This window comes from Myotis lucifugus, unplaced genomic scaffold, assembly GCF_000147115.1.
Source record: "Myotis lucifugus unplaced genomic scaffold, Myoluc2.0 scaffold_788, whole genome shotgun sequence".
Classification (NCBI taxonomy): domain Eukaryota; kingdom Metazoa; phylum Chordata; class Mammalia; order Chiroptera; family Vespertilionidae; genus Myotis; species Myotis lucifugus.
In genome coordinates this window covers 65624-80862 of record NW_005871836.1, presented here as the reverse complement: position 1 = coordinate 80862, position 15239 = coordinate 65624, and the positions used below count along the sequence as shown (strand labels likewise).

The 15239-nt window shown below is 55.1% G+C and overlaps 1 protein-coding gene across 1 annotated transcript in view; it reads left to right on the top strand.

The window, feature by feature from the left end:
- The first annotated feature begins 680 nt into the window (after positions 1-680).
- The window catches only part of SIPA1L2 (signal induced proliferation associated 1 like 2), a 51454-nt gene continuing 36895 nt past the window's right edge, over positions 681-15239 (top strand). The window contains 5 exon segments of the mRNA XM_006106231.2: positions 681-2407; positions 6289-6422; positions 6855-7043; positions 8710-8884; positions 10709-10812. Of these exon segments, the coding sequence (XP_006106293.1) occupies positions 931-2407; positions 6289-6422; positions 6855-7043; positions 8710-8884; positions 10709-10812 (2079 nt within the window). The 5' untranslated portion in view covers positions 681-930.

Below are 15239 nucleotides of genomic sequence, written 5' to 3'. Positions count from 1 at the left end.
ATGATAAGTCTGCCATGTAATTTTAGCAGGTTTTTTTTTCTTGAATGGGGCTCATAATGGGTGCCTTTTGTGGTTTTCCAGTCCAGTTGCTGCAGGTGCAGTCCTGACCAGCGGCTCAGTTGTAACTGACCGTAACACTGGTCTCAAAGACTCGCTGGTAATACTCTAGCAGTTGCTCGCCCAGCGCCTGACTCTCAAGATACCTGATTGAAATGTTGCTTGCTGGCCTGGTTTAAGCCAGGCTACATCAGTCGGTAACGTGACACAGAGATGCAAGGCATAGTTCCCGGGGAGCGGAGCTTGAAATTAGCCGTCGAGGAGGCCGCTGGGTAAACTAGACATTCAGAAGATGAGGACACTGTGCTGGTCGGTGCAGACAGGGGCTGTGGGAGGAGGGGGCGAGCTCTGCCCAGGGGCGGCTGGGGCTGCAGGTGCCCCGGGCAGGCCCTGAGACGCTCCTGCCGACTGTGTGCGGTGCCGTCCATCAGCCAGGTCGGCGGTGCGGGCAGCGTGCCCGCAGGAGGAGCCGATGGGCAGCGGGGCAGAGAGATGCAACTTCATGACGTCGGAGGAATCAGAGGTGGGCGGGAGGCGGGGAGCAGGACAGGTGAGAAACCGCATGTAGCACGCGTTGAGCTTGAGCTGTAATTGTTAACGCTATTTCCTGTTCTGTCATTCAGGTGAAGGAAGTGCTCCCGGCCGGATGTCTGAGGGATCCTTTTGAAAAGCGCGGGGCCGTATAAAATATCCCTGAGACGCACGTCGGGGCCGGAGAAACCGCGCTCTGAGGATGCTGTTTGCTTCTGGGGAGCAAGAGCAAGGGCGGCTCTAGGAGAAGCCTCGTCTCTGCGTCGCGTGCCGAGGCCCCGTAGCGATGTGACCGGCTCCGAGGCCGTCTTCCCGCTGAGACGCGGCGCTCTGCCCGCCGCCATGAGCGACCCGCGGCAGCCGCAGGAAGAGAAGCACAAGCTGGGCAGGGCCCCTGCCAAGTTCAAGGACCCTCCCAGAGCCATGCAGTCCGACGATTACTTCGCTCGGAAGTTCAAAGCCATCAACGGGAGCCTGGCTCCCGCCGCTCCCTTCGGCGTCTCCAACGCCAGTGAGAGTGGCGGCCCGGCCAACGGCACCCCCGCAGTGCCCAAGATGGGCGTGCGGGCCAGGGTGTCGGAGTGGCCCCCGAAGAAGGACTGCCCCAAGGAGCTGGCCTGCAAGGCGCCGTGGGGCGGCCAGTCCCAGAGCAGCTACGACAGCGTCACCTCCGCCGTGCACAACGGGCAGAACGGCCAGGGCGGCGGTCACCCCGAGGACCAGCTGGAGCTGGACTTCGCGGAGGCCAAGTACACCTCCGGGGACATCTTCGTCCACTCCCCCCACAGGGGACTTCACCCCATAAGACAGAGGAGCAACAGTGACGTCACCATCAGCGACATCGACGCCGAGGACGTCTTAGACCAGAACGCGGTGAACCCCAACACGGGCGCGGCGCTGCACCGGGAGTACGGGAGCACCTCCTCCATCGACCGGCAGGGCCTGTCCGGGGAGAACTTCTTCGCGATGCTCCGAGGGTACCGGGTGGAGAGTTACGACCACAAGGCCTCGGCCCCTTTCGGGTTCCCGGGCTTCCTCTCCTGCGACCCCGGCGTGTCGCCCAGCCTCCACGCCGCCGCGCAGATCTCCCGCGGGGAGTTCGTCCGCATCTCAGGATTCGATTACGTGGACGGCGCCTTCCTCAGGGGCAGGGACCGGGACAAGCCTTTCAAGCGGAGGTTGAAGTCGGAGTCCGTGGAGACGTCCCTCTTCCGCAAGCTGCGAACGGTGAGAAGCGAACACGAGACGTTCAAGTTCACGTCGGACCTGGACGACGGCCGTCCGGAGCGGGGCGTCCGTCCCTGGAGCTGCCAGCGCTGTTTTGCACACTACGACGTCCAGAGCATCTTGTTTAACATCAACGAAGCCATGGCCACGCGGGCGAACGTGGGGAAAAGGAAGAACATGACCACCGGGGCCTCCGCCGCCTCCCAGACGCAGGCGCCCGCGGGCCCGACGGGCACCTGTGAGTCCCCGCTGGGCAGCAAGGAGGACCTCAACTCCAAAGAGAACCTGGACGCCGACGAGGGCGACGGGAAGAGCAACGACCTGGTCCTGAGCTGCCCGCACTTTAGGAACGAGACGGGCGGGGAGGGGGACCGGAGGATCGCGCTGTCCAGGGCCAGCTCGTCCTCGCTCGGCTCCGGGGAGAACTGCTCCTTCGAGTCCTCCCTCAGCTCTCACTGCACGAACGCGGGCGTGTCGGTCCTGGAGGTGCCCCGGGAGAACCAGCCCATTCACAGGGAGAAGGTCAAGCGCTACATCATCGAGCACATTGACCTCGGGGCGTACTACTACCGCAAGTTCTTCTACGGGAAAGGTGAGGGGCCCGGCGTGCGGGCGAGCGTCCGGGCGAGCGGGCGAGCGTCCCAGCGAGCATCCTTCAGGGCCGCTTGGGCGGGACCAGGGACGCAGCACCTTCCTCCAGGGCCCGCTGTCCACGGCTGGTTCCCGTCGCTCTAGACCAGTCCCCTCTCTAGACACCCCCGTCTCCTGCCTTTGCTGATCTGTGATCCCCCATGTGCAAAGGCCTTTCTTCTCAGCCAGTTTGTGAGCATCACAGTGTTAGACTTGATGGAGATTTGCGCTTTCTTTTGGTAAATATATTTTCAGTGAATTCAGAGAGGAAGGGAGAGGGAGCGAGAGAGAGAGAAACATCAGTGACGAGAGGGAATCCTTGATCGGCACGTCCTACACTGGGGATGGAGCCCGCAACCCGGGCATGTGCCCTGACCGGGAATCAGACCATGACCTCCTGGTTCCTAGGTCGACCCTCAACCACTGGGCCAGGCCGGCCGGGCGAGATTTACGCTTTTTAAGACGACTTCCCGATTCACTCTGTCCCTCTCCGATTCCTCGGGGCAATCTCTCCCGCTGTTTCCAGTAGGTAGTTGTCCGGTTTTTCCTCTAGCCTTTCCTGTGCTTTCCCCGCACCTCTGCTTCACCTCTCCAGTTGTACGCGTTCACAGCCCCTCCTGGGCTGTGGGATGCATTGGGAGAGTTAAACCGTTGTTGAAAGAACATATGATCAGCGTGACAGACAGCGTTAGTTTCCCTCCACGCCTGTAAGTGCGCTCACAGGGTAAGATACGATGGGAACCTCAGCCTGATTAGGGAGAACGTTAGGCAAATCCCAGCTGAGGGGCATCCTACAAGATCCCCGCTCAGCCCTCAGGACGGCCAAGGTCACCGGAAACCAGGGAGGTCTGAGCAGCGGGCACCCCGTAGCCGGGAGAGAAAAGGACCTTGGGGAAAAGCTAGGGACCCCGGATAAAGTTCGGAGTTCGTTGGTAGTGACGTGTCAGTGCGGGTCCATGAATTGAACGAAAGTGCCAGCGTGATGTGAAGTGCTAACCACTGGGCGACCGGGGGAGGGGGGAGGGGGCCTTGACAACCATTGCAGCTTTTCTGCAAACCAACCATTTAAAAACAGCTTGTGGACATTTTTTAATGTAAGTCAGGAATGTTACGATGAGAATCTTTAAAATAAGAAGAGAAAAGAAGTTGTACCCAGTTCTTAAAAGGCCAGCGCTACAGTGCTGTTACGTCATTGAACTGTCCCTGAATTCCTGTGAGCAGCCGGCTTCCCTGTGTTTTCAATAGAGTCAGATGGAAGAAGGGTCCATTTCGCACGGTCCTTTCCGTACCCCTCCTGGTCCGCCGTGAGAGTTGCCCTCAGCACCTCCAGGCGGGGGAATTGTTACGCTTTACCATCTCCTCTCTGTCTCCTCCTCCCGGAAATGCACAGACATTCCGTGGAATTCCCCCGAAACCTGCTGGCTCAGCCGCCGCGGCTGTCACATGCCGCCGGTGCCCGGGGTCCTCCGTGCGCTCTGAAGAAGGCCCAGTGCCTGACTCATCTCTTCTTGGGATTTTCTATTAACGAGCCTGAGAAAAGAAGTGCGGATCTTTCAGAATCCTTTGTAGGGGAGCCGAATTGGTTTCACGGGCAGATCTGGGCGTGCGCGTGTCGGGACAGCCGTGGTTTAGCCACCTCTCTCCCCGCCGCCCGCTGCTTCAGAGGCCTGTGTTGTGGTTCTTTCCTGCTCCTACCATTGGCTTTCTTCTCTGTTTCTTACAAAGCTATGCCAGCGTGAGAACGCTGATTCCTCCTTCCCATCCTCTTTCCACAAGATTTCAGAGATGCAGGCAGGTTGAAATTCTTGTTGTTTTTTTAAATATATTTGTATTGATTTCAGAGAGGAAAGGAGAGGGAGAGAGAGAGAGAGAGACATCAGTGATGGGAGAGACGCATGGATCTGCTGCCTCCTGCACGCCCCACACTAGGGATCGAGCCTGCAACCGGGCATGTGCCCTGACCGGGTATGGAGCCCTGACTTCCTGCTTCATAGGTCGAAGCTCAACCACTGAGCCACACAGGCTGGGCTTTCCTCTCACCCTTATTGGCACCCACGTTCTGCCTTGTGGCTGGGGCGCTGCAGGCTGCAGTCGGCAGGAGCGTCCCTCACCCTCACGGTGGTCGGGGCCTGTGGCTGGCGGACAAGGCAGCCTCACTTGAGAAATGTGCAGACTGTTCTGAAAAGTCCGGCTCCTGGGTACACATCCCAGCTCTGTGGGGGACAGGTCCTGGCTTTGGGCCTCAGTTCATTACCTATAAAATGGGATCAAATAAAAACACCTCCTCTAGGGGACCCAGCACCACGAGTGCCCGGCACCGAGCACGCATCTTCCGGGCGCCCAGGTGGCTCTTAAGTAAACTTCTCTCCCAAGAAAGCATTGCGCACGCCACTGGTGCAGGGTCGGGAAGGTGCTACTTTATTCTAATGGCTAACAGATCAAAAGAGGCAAAGCTGAGCGAACCCGGGGAAAGCAGCCTGGGGAAGCGTTTCCCGCTCACTTAAGTCTCGCTAACAGGCCACCATGGGCGGGGTGCACCTCACAGACCCAGGGACCCCCCTGGGGCGGGTGCAAGCCGCCTTGCTTTCGATTTCACGCCTGGTGGCTTCTTTTTCCTCCTCCTGGTTTCATACAGTCACTGAAGTTGGACCCTATTACGTTTATAGGGGGGAACTGAGTGCTATTCCTAACAGGAGGACTGTTCTAAGATGCAAGTTCCTCCCCGAGCGGACACATCGACTCAGGCCTCCCCCTCCGCTCGGCCATCTCACCTCCATAAGCAGAGCCCCACTGATGTCCAGGGCCCTTAGCAGGGAGTTCCTGTCCAGCCACACGAGACCGGCAACCTGGTGGCTTGTCCGATCCCTGTGACCACCGTGGGAAATGTTCGGGCTGGCGGGCTGCCCCCCCCCCCCCCCGCACCCTCCTGTGATGGGGAGGCCACGGTTCCCACCCCCCAGCCTTCTAGGAACGTGCCCAGGACTGTACCCTCTAGGAACCTGAGTGCTGGGCTTCCCTGGGAAGAGGAATTCACGCTTGATGTGGCCGTTCACTGAGAAACTTCCTGTGTTTTGCTGCTGGTCAAGTAAGCTGGTCTTGCAGGGCACCCAGCAGCTTTTCAGAACCTGCCTCCCTTGTCATTGTGAGACCCCACTCTGATTTCACTGTTTGTTCCAGTAAAGAAATAGAATGAGCCCTAACCGGTTTGGCTCAGTGGATAGAGCATTGGCCTGCAGACTCAAGGGTCCCAGGTTCGATTCCGGCCAAGGGCATGTACCTTGGTTGCAGGCACATCCCCAGTAGGGAGTGTGCAGGAGGCAGCTGATCGATGTTTCTCTCTCATCAATGTTTCTAACTCTCTATCCCTCTCCCTTCCTCTCTGTAAAAAATCAATAAAATATATTTTAAAAAATAAAAATCATCATTCTCCCCTTTAAAAGAAAAAGAAAGAAATAGAATGAGCCTGGCCAGCATAGCTCAGTGGTTGAGCATTGACCTATGAACCGGGAGGTCACGGTTCGATTCCTAGTCATAGCACATGCCCGGGTTGCAGGCTCGATCCCCAGTGGGGGGCGTGCAGGAGGCAGCCGGTCACTGATTCTCTCTCATCATTGATGTTTCTCTCTCTCTCCCTTTCCTTTCCTCTCTGAAATCAGTCAAAAGATATTTAAAAAAAAAAAAAGAAAGGAAAGAAAATGACATGTGAAGCACATCGGGTTTGGAAACCTGGGGTGACCACACTCATTTGGGGGGCGGTGTCCCCAAGGCCTGTGGTTTCTCGGAGTGGGCGCTCCAGCCGCGAGGCGCCCTGCCCCGTCCTCTGACCGCGCTGTTCCCTCGCAGAGCACCAGAACTACTTCGGGATCGACGAGCACCTCGGCCCTGTGGCCGTCAGCATCCGGAGGGAGAAGGTGGAGGACGCCAAGGAGAAGGAGGCGTCGCAGTTCAACTACCGGGTGGCGTTCAGGACGAGCGAGGTAACGGTGCCCCGTGGCCACCGTCCCGGGCCGAGTCTGGGATGCCGCACGTTCGGTTGTTTCAGAAAAGTATCGCCTTGGTTTCTTAATGAGAACTGTTACAACCTTTCAGATCATTGAAAGGGCCGCACCTTTTTATTTAAAAAAATAAAATTGAAAACGTGCCATGGATGGCCCGGCCGGCGTGGCTCAGTGGTTGAGCATCGACCCCTGCACCAGGAGATCATGGTTCGATTCCCGGTCGGGGCACAGGCCCCGGTTGTGGGCTCCATCCCCAGTGTGGGACGTGCAGGAGGCAGCCGATCCATGATTTCCTCTCATCATTGAGGTTTCTCTCTCTCTCCCTCTCTCTCCCTCTCCCTCCCTCTCTGAAATCCATAAAAATATATTTTAAAAAAAGATTAACTGAGGTCTCGTGTGTCGCCCCTGCAGCTCACAACGCTGAGAGGAGCGATTTTGGAAGACGCGGTGCCCTCCACGGCCCGGCACGGCACGGCGCGGGGCCTGCCCCTCAAGGAGGTGCTGGAGTACGTCATCCCCGAGCTGAACATCCAGTGCCTGCGGCAGGCCGCCAGCTCCCCCCGGGTCCCCGAGCAGCTGCTCAAGCTCGACGAGCAAGGGGTGCGTGTCCTGTGAGGCCGGGGGGGGAGGGGGGTGGTCCTGTGAGGCCGAGGGGGGTCTGTCTCTCAATGCTTTGGCGTTTCCCATCCACCTTTCTTTCGGATCGTTTCTTTCTGGCACCTGGACTCCTTTTCTCGCTGCTTTTTCCCAGAATGCCTCTCTCTGGGTCCACACACATGCTGCCTTCGTCGTGTAGCACCTGCTGAGCCGTGCCCTGCGGGCTTCTACCAGGTCGGGTGTGTCCCAGCGAGCGTGCGCACGGCTGACCTGGGATTTTTATTTTTTTAATCTTGTTGAAAGTATTACAGATGTCCCCATTGGCCCCCTCCAGCCCGCATCGCCCCCCCCCTCCTCCCGGCCTTCACCACCCCGGAGTGTCCCCCCCACTCTCCCGGTTTGTCTGTCGTCGTTAGGTAACGGAGTCGAGTCTCATTTTGCCTCGTTTCACTGATCGAGTCAGCCATGAATTCTGATCCGCCGCTCTCTTGCCCAGCGAGGGAATAAAAGCGAGCGCGTTACGGATTGACGGCTGGAGAGAATCGGAGAGTCTGCTGATCTGTCAGTTTCTGAGGCTCAGGTTGCTGCGAGGGAGATTGAGTGCTCTGATACCGCCAGGGAGAAGGGGTCCCTCTTTGGGGAGAATCAGAGGCTCTAAAGACGGATCCGTTTCCCCCCCAGCCTGGGAGAAAGCCGCCCTGCGCTCCCACCCGCGCGGGAGTGCCCGGGATAGGGTTACGGCCGGAACTCTTCAATCGCTATTAACATTCCTCGCGGCCTTTGTGTATTTAACAGATGTTTTCTTTGCAAGATAGTCGAAATGTAGAAATGACTTTAATTGCGCGGGCAGAGTCACTTTTATGGAAACCAAACAGTTTTCTGTTTATATGCATATATCACAGTGCCCACTGGGACGCTGGCCTTCCCCGGCCTTCGTTTGATTTGTTTTCTTACTGCAGCCTTTCATATTTCATATTTTTATGATGGTTCAAATCACAACAAAAAGGGAACGTTAGGAGCCAGCGACGGAAAGCTTTTAAAAGTCTGTGGCCTTTTTTCCTCCCGACCGGGAAGATAACGCTCGTTAATCTGTGGCGGGTGCAGGATGAAGGATTTCCAGTCACAGTTTGGAGTAGATGCTTGAGTAGTTAATTCCGTTCATTTTGGAAACTTGGCGGACCCCACGCGGTCATGCCTTACATAATTTCTCAGGGTTGCTGCCTTTTCTTCCGTGGTATTTTGGGGTTCCTGGGTTTGGGGCCGTTTGTACAACCACATTTGCTGCTGCTGCTTCTTTTTGTTTTAAATATATTTTTATTGATTTCCGAGATGAAGGAGAGGGAGAGAGAGATAGAAACGTCAGTGATGAGGGAGAATCATGGACCGGCTGCCTCCTGCACGCCCCACACTGGGGATCGAGCCTGCAACCTGGGCATGTGCCCTTGACCGGGAATGGAACTGTGACCTCCTGATTCATAGGTCGACACTCAGCCACTGAGCCACACCAGCCAGGGTCACACCGTTACTTCTTCTTTTGCTCATTTGCTCAAGGGCCCCGTCCCGCAGGCTTCCTGAGGGCTGGACGCTCAGCTTCTACCGTTTTCGTCTTCCTGGGAGTCAGCATGTCTGACGCTCCGTGATGAGTAACCGCACTGCTTCCCCCTTTCAGCTGAGCTTCCAGCACAAGATCGGGATCCTGTACTGCAGGGCCGGCCAGGGCACGGAGGAGGAGATGTACAACAACGAGACGGCCGGCCCGGCCTTCGAGGAATTCCTCGACCTGCTGGGCCAGCGCGTGCGGCTCAAAGGGTTCAGCAAGTACCGGGCTCAGCTGGACAATAAAAGTAAGCTTCGTGGTGGCGGGTGTCTCGTTCTCCCAGGGGGGCCGCCCCGGAAACCTACGCCAGTGGTCACGTGCCCTCTGGCCTGGACCCCAGGAGCTGCCGGGCCAGCTGGTTTGGGGTCAAGTGTAGATTTCCTCGGACGTGCGTGGGACGCACCTTTCTCCAGGTGTATGTTTCTCACACGCTCGGGGGCCAGCTCTTCCTCTGTCACGCCAGCAGGGAGAACCTTTGACTCTTTTCTTCTTCCTTTTAACCGACTCCCTGCTCTGGCTCACCAAGGATGAGCGCTCCGCTCGTTTCTGACAGTCGACATATGAACACGGTCCCGTTGTGGTTTCACGATGTTAACTCGGGAGTCAGAGCTGCGATGGAAAAGCCGATGATCCTGTTCTTCAAGGACCTTCATCAGGCGCCTCGGGTGCCAGGTGGACGGGCCGATTGAAAACTCGGGTTTCTGTCCACTAATGTGCGATTTGTCTCGAATCCTCAGTTAGAGCAGCGGTTCTCAACCTGTGGGTCGCGACCCCTTCGGGGGTCAAACGACCCTTTCACAGGGGTCGCCTAAGACCATCGGAAAACACATCTATAATTACATATTGTTTTTGTGATTCATCACGATGCTTTAATGATGTTCAATGTGTAACAATGAAAAGACATCCTGCATATCAGATATTTACATGACGATTCATAACAGTAGCAACATGACAGTTATGAAGTAGCAACGAAAATAATGTTATGGTTGGGGGTCACCACAACATGAGGAACTGTATTAAAGGGTCGCGGCATTAGGAAGGTTGAGAACCACTGAGTTAGGTCATCCGATGTAGAATATTCTAAATATTCTGGCCATGTGCTTGTGCTGCTGTTGGGTTGCTGTGCAGCTACCATACCAGGCAGAGGAATTGGGCGTATTCTGGAAAATTCTGCTTGTCCTTTTCATGAGAGAGGAGCAAGTGGAGTCTGAAGGGCAGGGTCTGGGAAGGCGGCCAGCCCGCTCCCTAGGGATGAGTGAGGGCGGCAGCAAGCTGGCGTTGGGACCAGGTGGCCTGGGGCCTCTAGCTCCCCGCCCCCAGCATCCACTCATGGGGCTGTCACCGAGACTCGTCTACCTCAGGGTGGTGCCAAGTCTTCATACCCGTCACCAGGTCTGGGTTTGAAGGTCACGGAGAGGACAGATCACAGGACCTGGAGATGTGTTAGCTCACGTGTGAGCCCCTGTGTGGCCTCCACACTCGCCGGAGTTGGAGTTGGGCTGTTACGTTGAATGCATGTTGCTCTCGCCTCAGATAAATAAAGATAAGGAAATCATTTAGACCCCCACTGTGCATATCCACATGTTTTAATGAAGTTCAGTGAGGCCTTTTCTGATTTTCTTTCTTTCTTCTTGGCAAACTCCTCTTACCCACAAACCACCACCCACGCCTGGAGGCGCTGGCCTGCCGCCTTGAGATGTCCTTGGTTTTCCCGGGTTCTAGCTAAGAATTGGCTGGAAACACGCACACGCTCACAGGATGGGCAAGAATGACTGCTCCTTGGGGCGGAAGCACCCCACCCCTGCAGGGGGTCTCCTGAGTCAGGTGGCGAGAGTGAAGAAGGGGGAGCCGAGGGCTCAGGCACGTGGTGAGAGCAGGGGCGGCTGCAGATCTGGTGGGAGAGCAGCAGACACAGGAGGTGTGAGAGGGCGGGGGACCATCAAGACTCCGTTGTGCGTAGTTGAGTGGTTTGTTTCTCCAGTGGAATCGCCTTCTGTCAGGATGACGTTCTCAGTGTCCGAGCGCTCCCTTTCCAGTTGCCTGACTTGTTTCTGTAATTGTCTGTCTCTAGCCGACTCCACGGGGACGCACTCCCTCTACACCACGTACAAAGACTACGAGCTCATGTTCCACGTGTCCACCATGCTGCCGCACATGCCCAAGAACAGACAGCAGGTACGTGCCCCTTCGCCGCTCACACCGCCAGCCCAGCCTGGCCCAGGGGGGCGGTTCACGCCGTGGAATCTGCAGAGAATTATTGGGTTTTTCTTGAAAGGCATTCAGAATCGTTGACTCTTGAATCATTTGGGCTTTAAAGGGATTATTATCGCAGATGTTTTGTTTGTTTTTAATATATTTTTGTTGATTTCAGAGAGGAAGGGAGAGGGAGAGAGAGAGAATCATCAGTGATGAGAGAGGATCATTGATCGCTGCCTCCTGCACGCCCCACACTGGGGATGGAGCCCGCAACCCGGGCCTGTGCCCTGACTGGGAATCATACCATGGCCTCCTGGTTCATAGGTCAGCACTCAACCACTGAGCCACACCAGCCGGGCTAGGTGGTTTATTTGCATAAAGAGGATTCGCTGGATGGGAAGACGCTGACTCAGATCAGCGCACTGTCCCAGGGGCCGCTGAATCACTTAGTGATAAACAGGGTGAGTGGTCGCTCCGATGGGGCTTCCTCAGGCCACGGCCATCTGTCCGCACGTCAGTGCCTCATGCAGGGAGCCAGTGCCTTTGAGCCCGGCCCTCTGCGTTCAGCCACCGAACCCTCCGCTCTCTACTCGCTGGAGTCCTTGGGCTCCAAACAGATCAGCCCATCACTCTCATTGAGGCGCCTCTGTGTGTGAAGTCTGCTTGGCTTGACTGTTCCCGGAACTCATCCCCGGCCCCCCGCCCCCTGTGCCCTGTGTTGTACAGCCATTCACACCTGCGGTTTATGAGTTCCCGAGACCTGCCCCTCTTTTTTCCTTTTTTTTCGGTGAAACTATCCTTAAAAAGTCCTACACATAGAAAATGTGTATAGAGGGAGGGGGGATGGGAGATGGTGGGGTGGATGGGTGTGGGATGGGGGATGGGAGATGGTGGGGTGGATGGGTGTTTTAAACTTCCCAGACTGGAGATTTAAAATAAATAAATAGAATAAAAATAGATGTACGTATCCCTGTGTGTTAGACAATACATTACCAATTCCATAGCCTAAAGAGCTGTTTGGTTACCTTTTTTTAAAACTTGAGTGAGAATCTGTGACATGGGATAACTTATGCTGATGAGCTAGAGGTGGGAAACTGTCAAAACTGCTTTGTTTTTTTCATTGCTCTTCCCGCACATGGAATATGTATGATCCTGTATGTGGATCCCTGGAGATCTATGGTCGTCCCCCCTTATCCGAGGGGGGTACATTCCAAGACTCCCAGTGGATGTCTGAAACCACGGATAGTACCAAACCCTATGTATGCTGCTTTTTCCCCTCCACATACATACCTATGATAAAGCTTAAGTTATAAATTCAGGGCAGTAAGAGACGAACAGCAATGCCTAGTAATGAAATAGCCCGGTTATAACCATCTGCCGCGATGGAAGGTATGTGACCATGGCCCCTCAGAGCTGTGCTGTATGCATCGCGTGCAGATGCCGGACAAAGACACGATTTACATCTCGGGGGACAGAACGGGACAGCGTGAGATTTCATCACGCTACCCAGAACAGGGCACATTGATGACTTATGAATTGTTCATTTCTGGAATTTTCCATTTAGTATTTTCAGACTGTGGTTGACTGCGGGTGACGGAAGACATGGAAAGCAGACTTCGGATCAGGGGGACCACTGTGTACTCTACACCCCGGGGGCAAACCCGCATCAGGCGGAGGGCATGAGCGAGGCGTGGGCGGTGGCGGGAGCTGGTGATTATTAGGGGATGAGGACATGGTCTGGCTTTCCAGCCCTGGAGCGCTGGGTTGGGAAGGATTGGAGGGTAGCCCCAGGCTCGGAGGGGAAGAACGCTGTGTCTCTGAGATCCCACCCCCGGGTTTGGAATCTCGGTGTGGGGCCTGTGAGCTTGTGTGGACGAGATGGTACATAGCCCCTTAGCGTCAGGATTCTGTGACTTTCGGTTCCTCTTTGTGGCTTCCTTCTCCGCTGAGAAAAGGCTCCGGCAGAAGAATGGAGCTGTTAAGAGCAAGAACTCCGGAGCCAGACTTCCTGGGTAGGAGTTCAGGCTACTAGCTCATGACCTTGGGCCAGCTTTTCCAGGCTTTCCTTTCCTCTCCACCCTCCCTCTCCCCCAAGACAGATGTTTATCTCTCTCTTTTTTTTTTTTTTTTGTTAATACTTACCCTGAGGATATCTTTCCATTGGTTTTTAGTGAGAGTAGAAGAGAGAGGGAAAGACAGAGACCCATGGATGGGAGAGAAACACAGTGATTGGTTGCCTCCTGCATGAGCCCCGACCAGGGCCCCGGCTGGGGAGGAGCCTGCAACCGAGGTTCATGCCCTTGACCAGAATCGAACCTGGGACCCTTCGGTCCACAGGCCGACGCTCTATCCACTGAGCCAAACCGGCTGGGGCTCTTTTTTTCACCGAAGGGTCCCTAAGCCCCTAGAATGGTACCCAAACCATTGTAAGGGGTCTCTAGACATCTGTTGAGTTCATCATGAAACCTTCCTCAGTGATCATTAGAATTAGATGAGTTAATACATATAAGCACGTGAAGTGTGCCTGGTGCAGTGTGCTCGGCAAGTTGTAGTAGTAACTTATTTTATAATGGACTAGATACAAAGCCTGGTATTTAAATGACTTAATTTGCATTTTATTTTCCTGTTCCCAACCCCAACGATGTTATGAAAAACCAAGGCCTGAATAGTTAGGAAAGTAAGGGGCTCTTTTATTCATAATTTTGTAAAATTACTTTTGCTTTGACATTGAATATTTTCCAATCATGTGTCGTCATCAGAATATTCTGGCCCAGCCAGGTGTGGCTCAGCGGTTGAGCGTCAACCCAGGAACCAAGAGGTCGCTGGTTCAGTTCCCAGTCAGGGCACATACCCGGGTTTCGGGCTCGATCCCCAGTGAGCGCATGCAGGAGGCAGCCGATTGATGATTCTCGCTCATTGTTGATGTTTCTCTCTCTCTCCCCCTCTCCCTTCCTCTCTGACATCAATAACAATATATTTTTTAAAAAAAGAATATCCTGTTTGTAGGTAAATGATGCCATATCCAATCATGGAACACGTGCTTCCCTAATTTACCAAGGATTCTGCTGACTCTTCCCATATCCCTCACCCACCCCTCCCGTGCCCACACATTGCGTGAATCCCAAGGGCATCCGTGTCTGAAATGAGCAGCTGGGCTGGTGCCTGCATTTGGGGGCCCCCGGACTTGGCCCGGTCAACTGGCCTCCACATGAGCTGTGCCCGTGACTCCGGTCTCATTAGCACCATGGCATCTGTGACTGCGTAACTGGTCCAGACTCGTCCACATCAGATAGAATTCCCTCTGTTTGTTCTTGTAATAAACCAAGCCGAGAGCTGCTTCTGAGACGCAGTAAAAGTCTTTAGAGAACTCACCACAGCAAACGAGTTCAGTGTTTGGAATGTCTGACGCCCACGAAGAAAAGCTGGCCAGGCCGGGGCGTGCTCAGGGGCCCTCCTTGGGGCGCTGCCCTCCTCCTGGGTCCTGGGGTCTCGGGGCCTGGTTGGCGGTCAGGCCCTTTTACAGGCCGGTCTCCCCGGGGTGTTTCCCTTCTGCTGGTCCCGCGGACAGATCTCAGCGGAGCTGTCAGGGTGTCATCCGTGGAAAGAGCCCCACAAATTGGCTCTAAGCTTCACTTCGGCAGGGAAACCGCTCCCGCAAACGAAGTGTCTAAAACAGATGCAGGAAGCGTGGGGCCTGGCACGGGGAACCTCTTTTAAAAAATCTTTTAAAATATGTTTTTATTGATTTTTAGAGAGAGGAAGGGAGAGGGGTAGAGGGATGGAAACATCAGTGATGAGAGAGAATCATCGATCGGCTGCCTCCTGCACGCCCCCCTACTGGGGATGGAGCCCGAAACCCAGGCTGTGACTCAGCCTGGCGAAGGGGAACACCTCCTCCCACCGTCCCAGGCCTTCATTGTGTGAAATCTCCAGTCCGGGGCCCGGCGGTGAGAGCTTTGTGTGTCTGGGTTTAAAGGTTTTACAAGCTGAACTGAATGCTCTTCACAATGAGTGATGTCTGCTCTGTGGGTGCCAAAGAAATAAATGGAAGAGTAAGCTCGGTGCTTTGTTTTTGCTAATAAAGAGCTTTACTACCTGAGATCCTCCGGGCCCTGAGCTGACATCATCACCTTGGGAAGGCTCAGTGGGTCTGTTGAAACTGCAGATCACACACGGTGAGCACACAGTCAGGGGCGCTTCTTGCCTGAACTGTCGAGGTCCCGTGCATGGATCTGTGAGCGAGGTGGTCACAGTGTCACAGCACAGTGTTAGGGCTGTGATTATGTATTTTTTTAAATATATATTTTTTATTGATTTTAGAGAGGATGGGAGAGGGGAAGAGAGAGAGAGAAACATCAATGATGAGAGAGAATCAGGAATCGGCTGCCTCCTGCACGCCCCACACT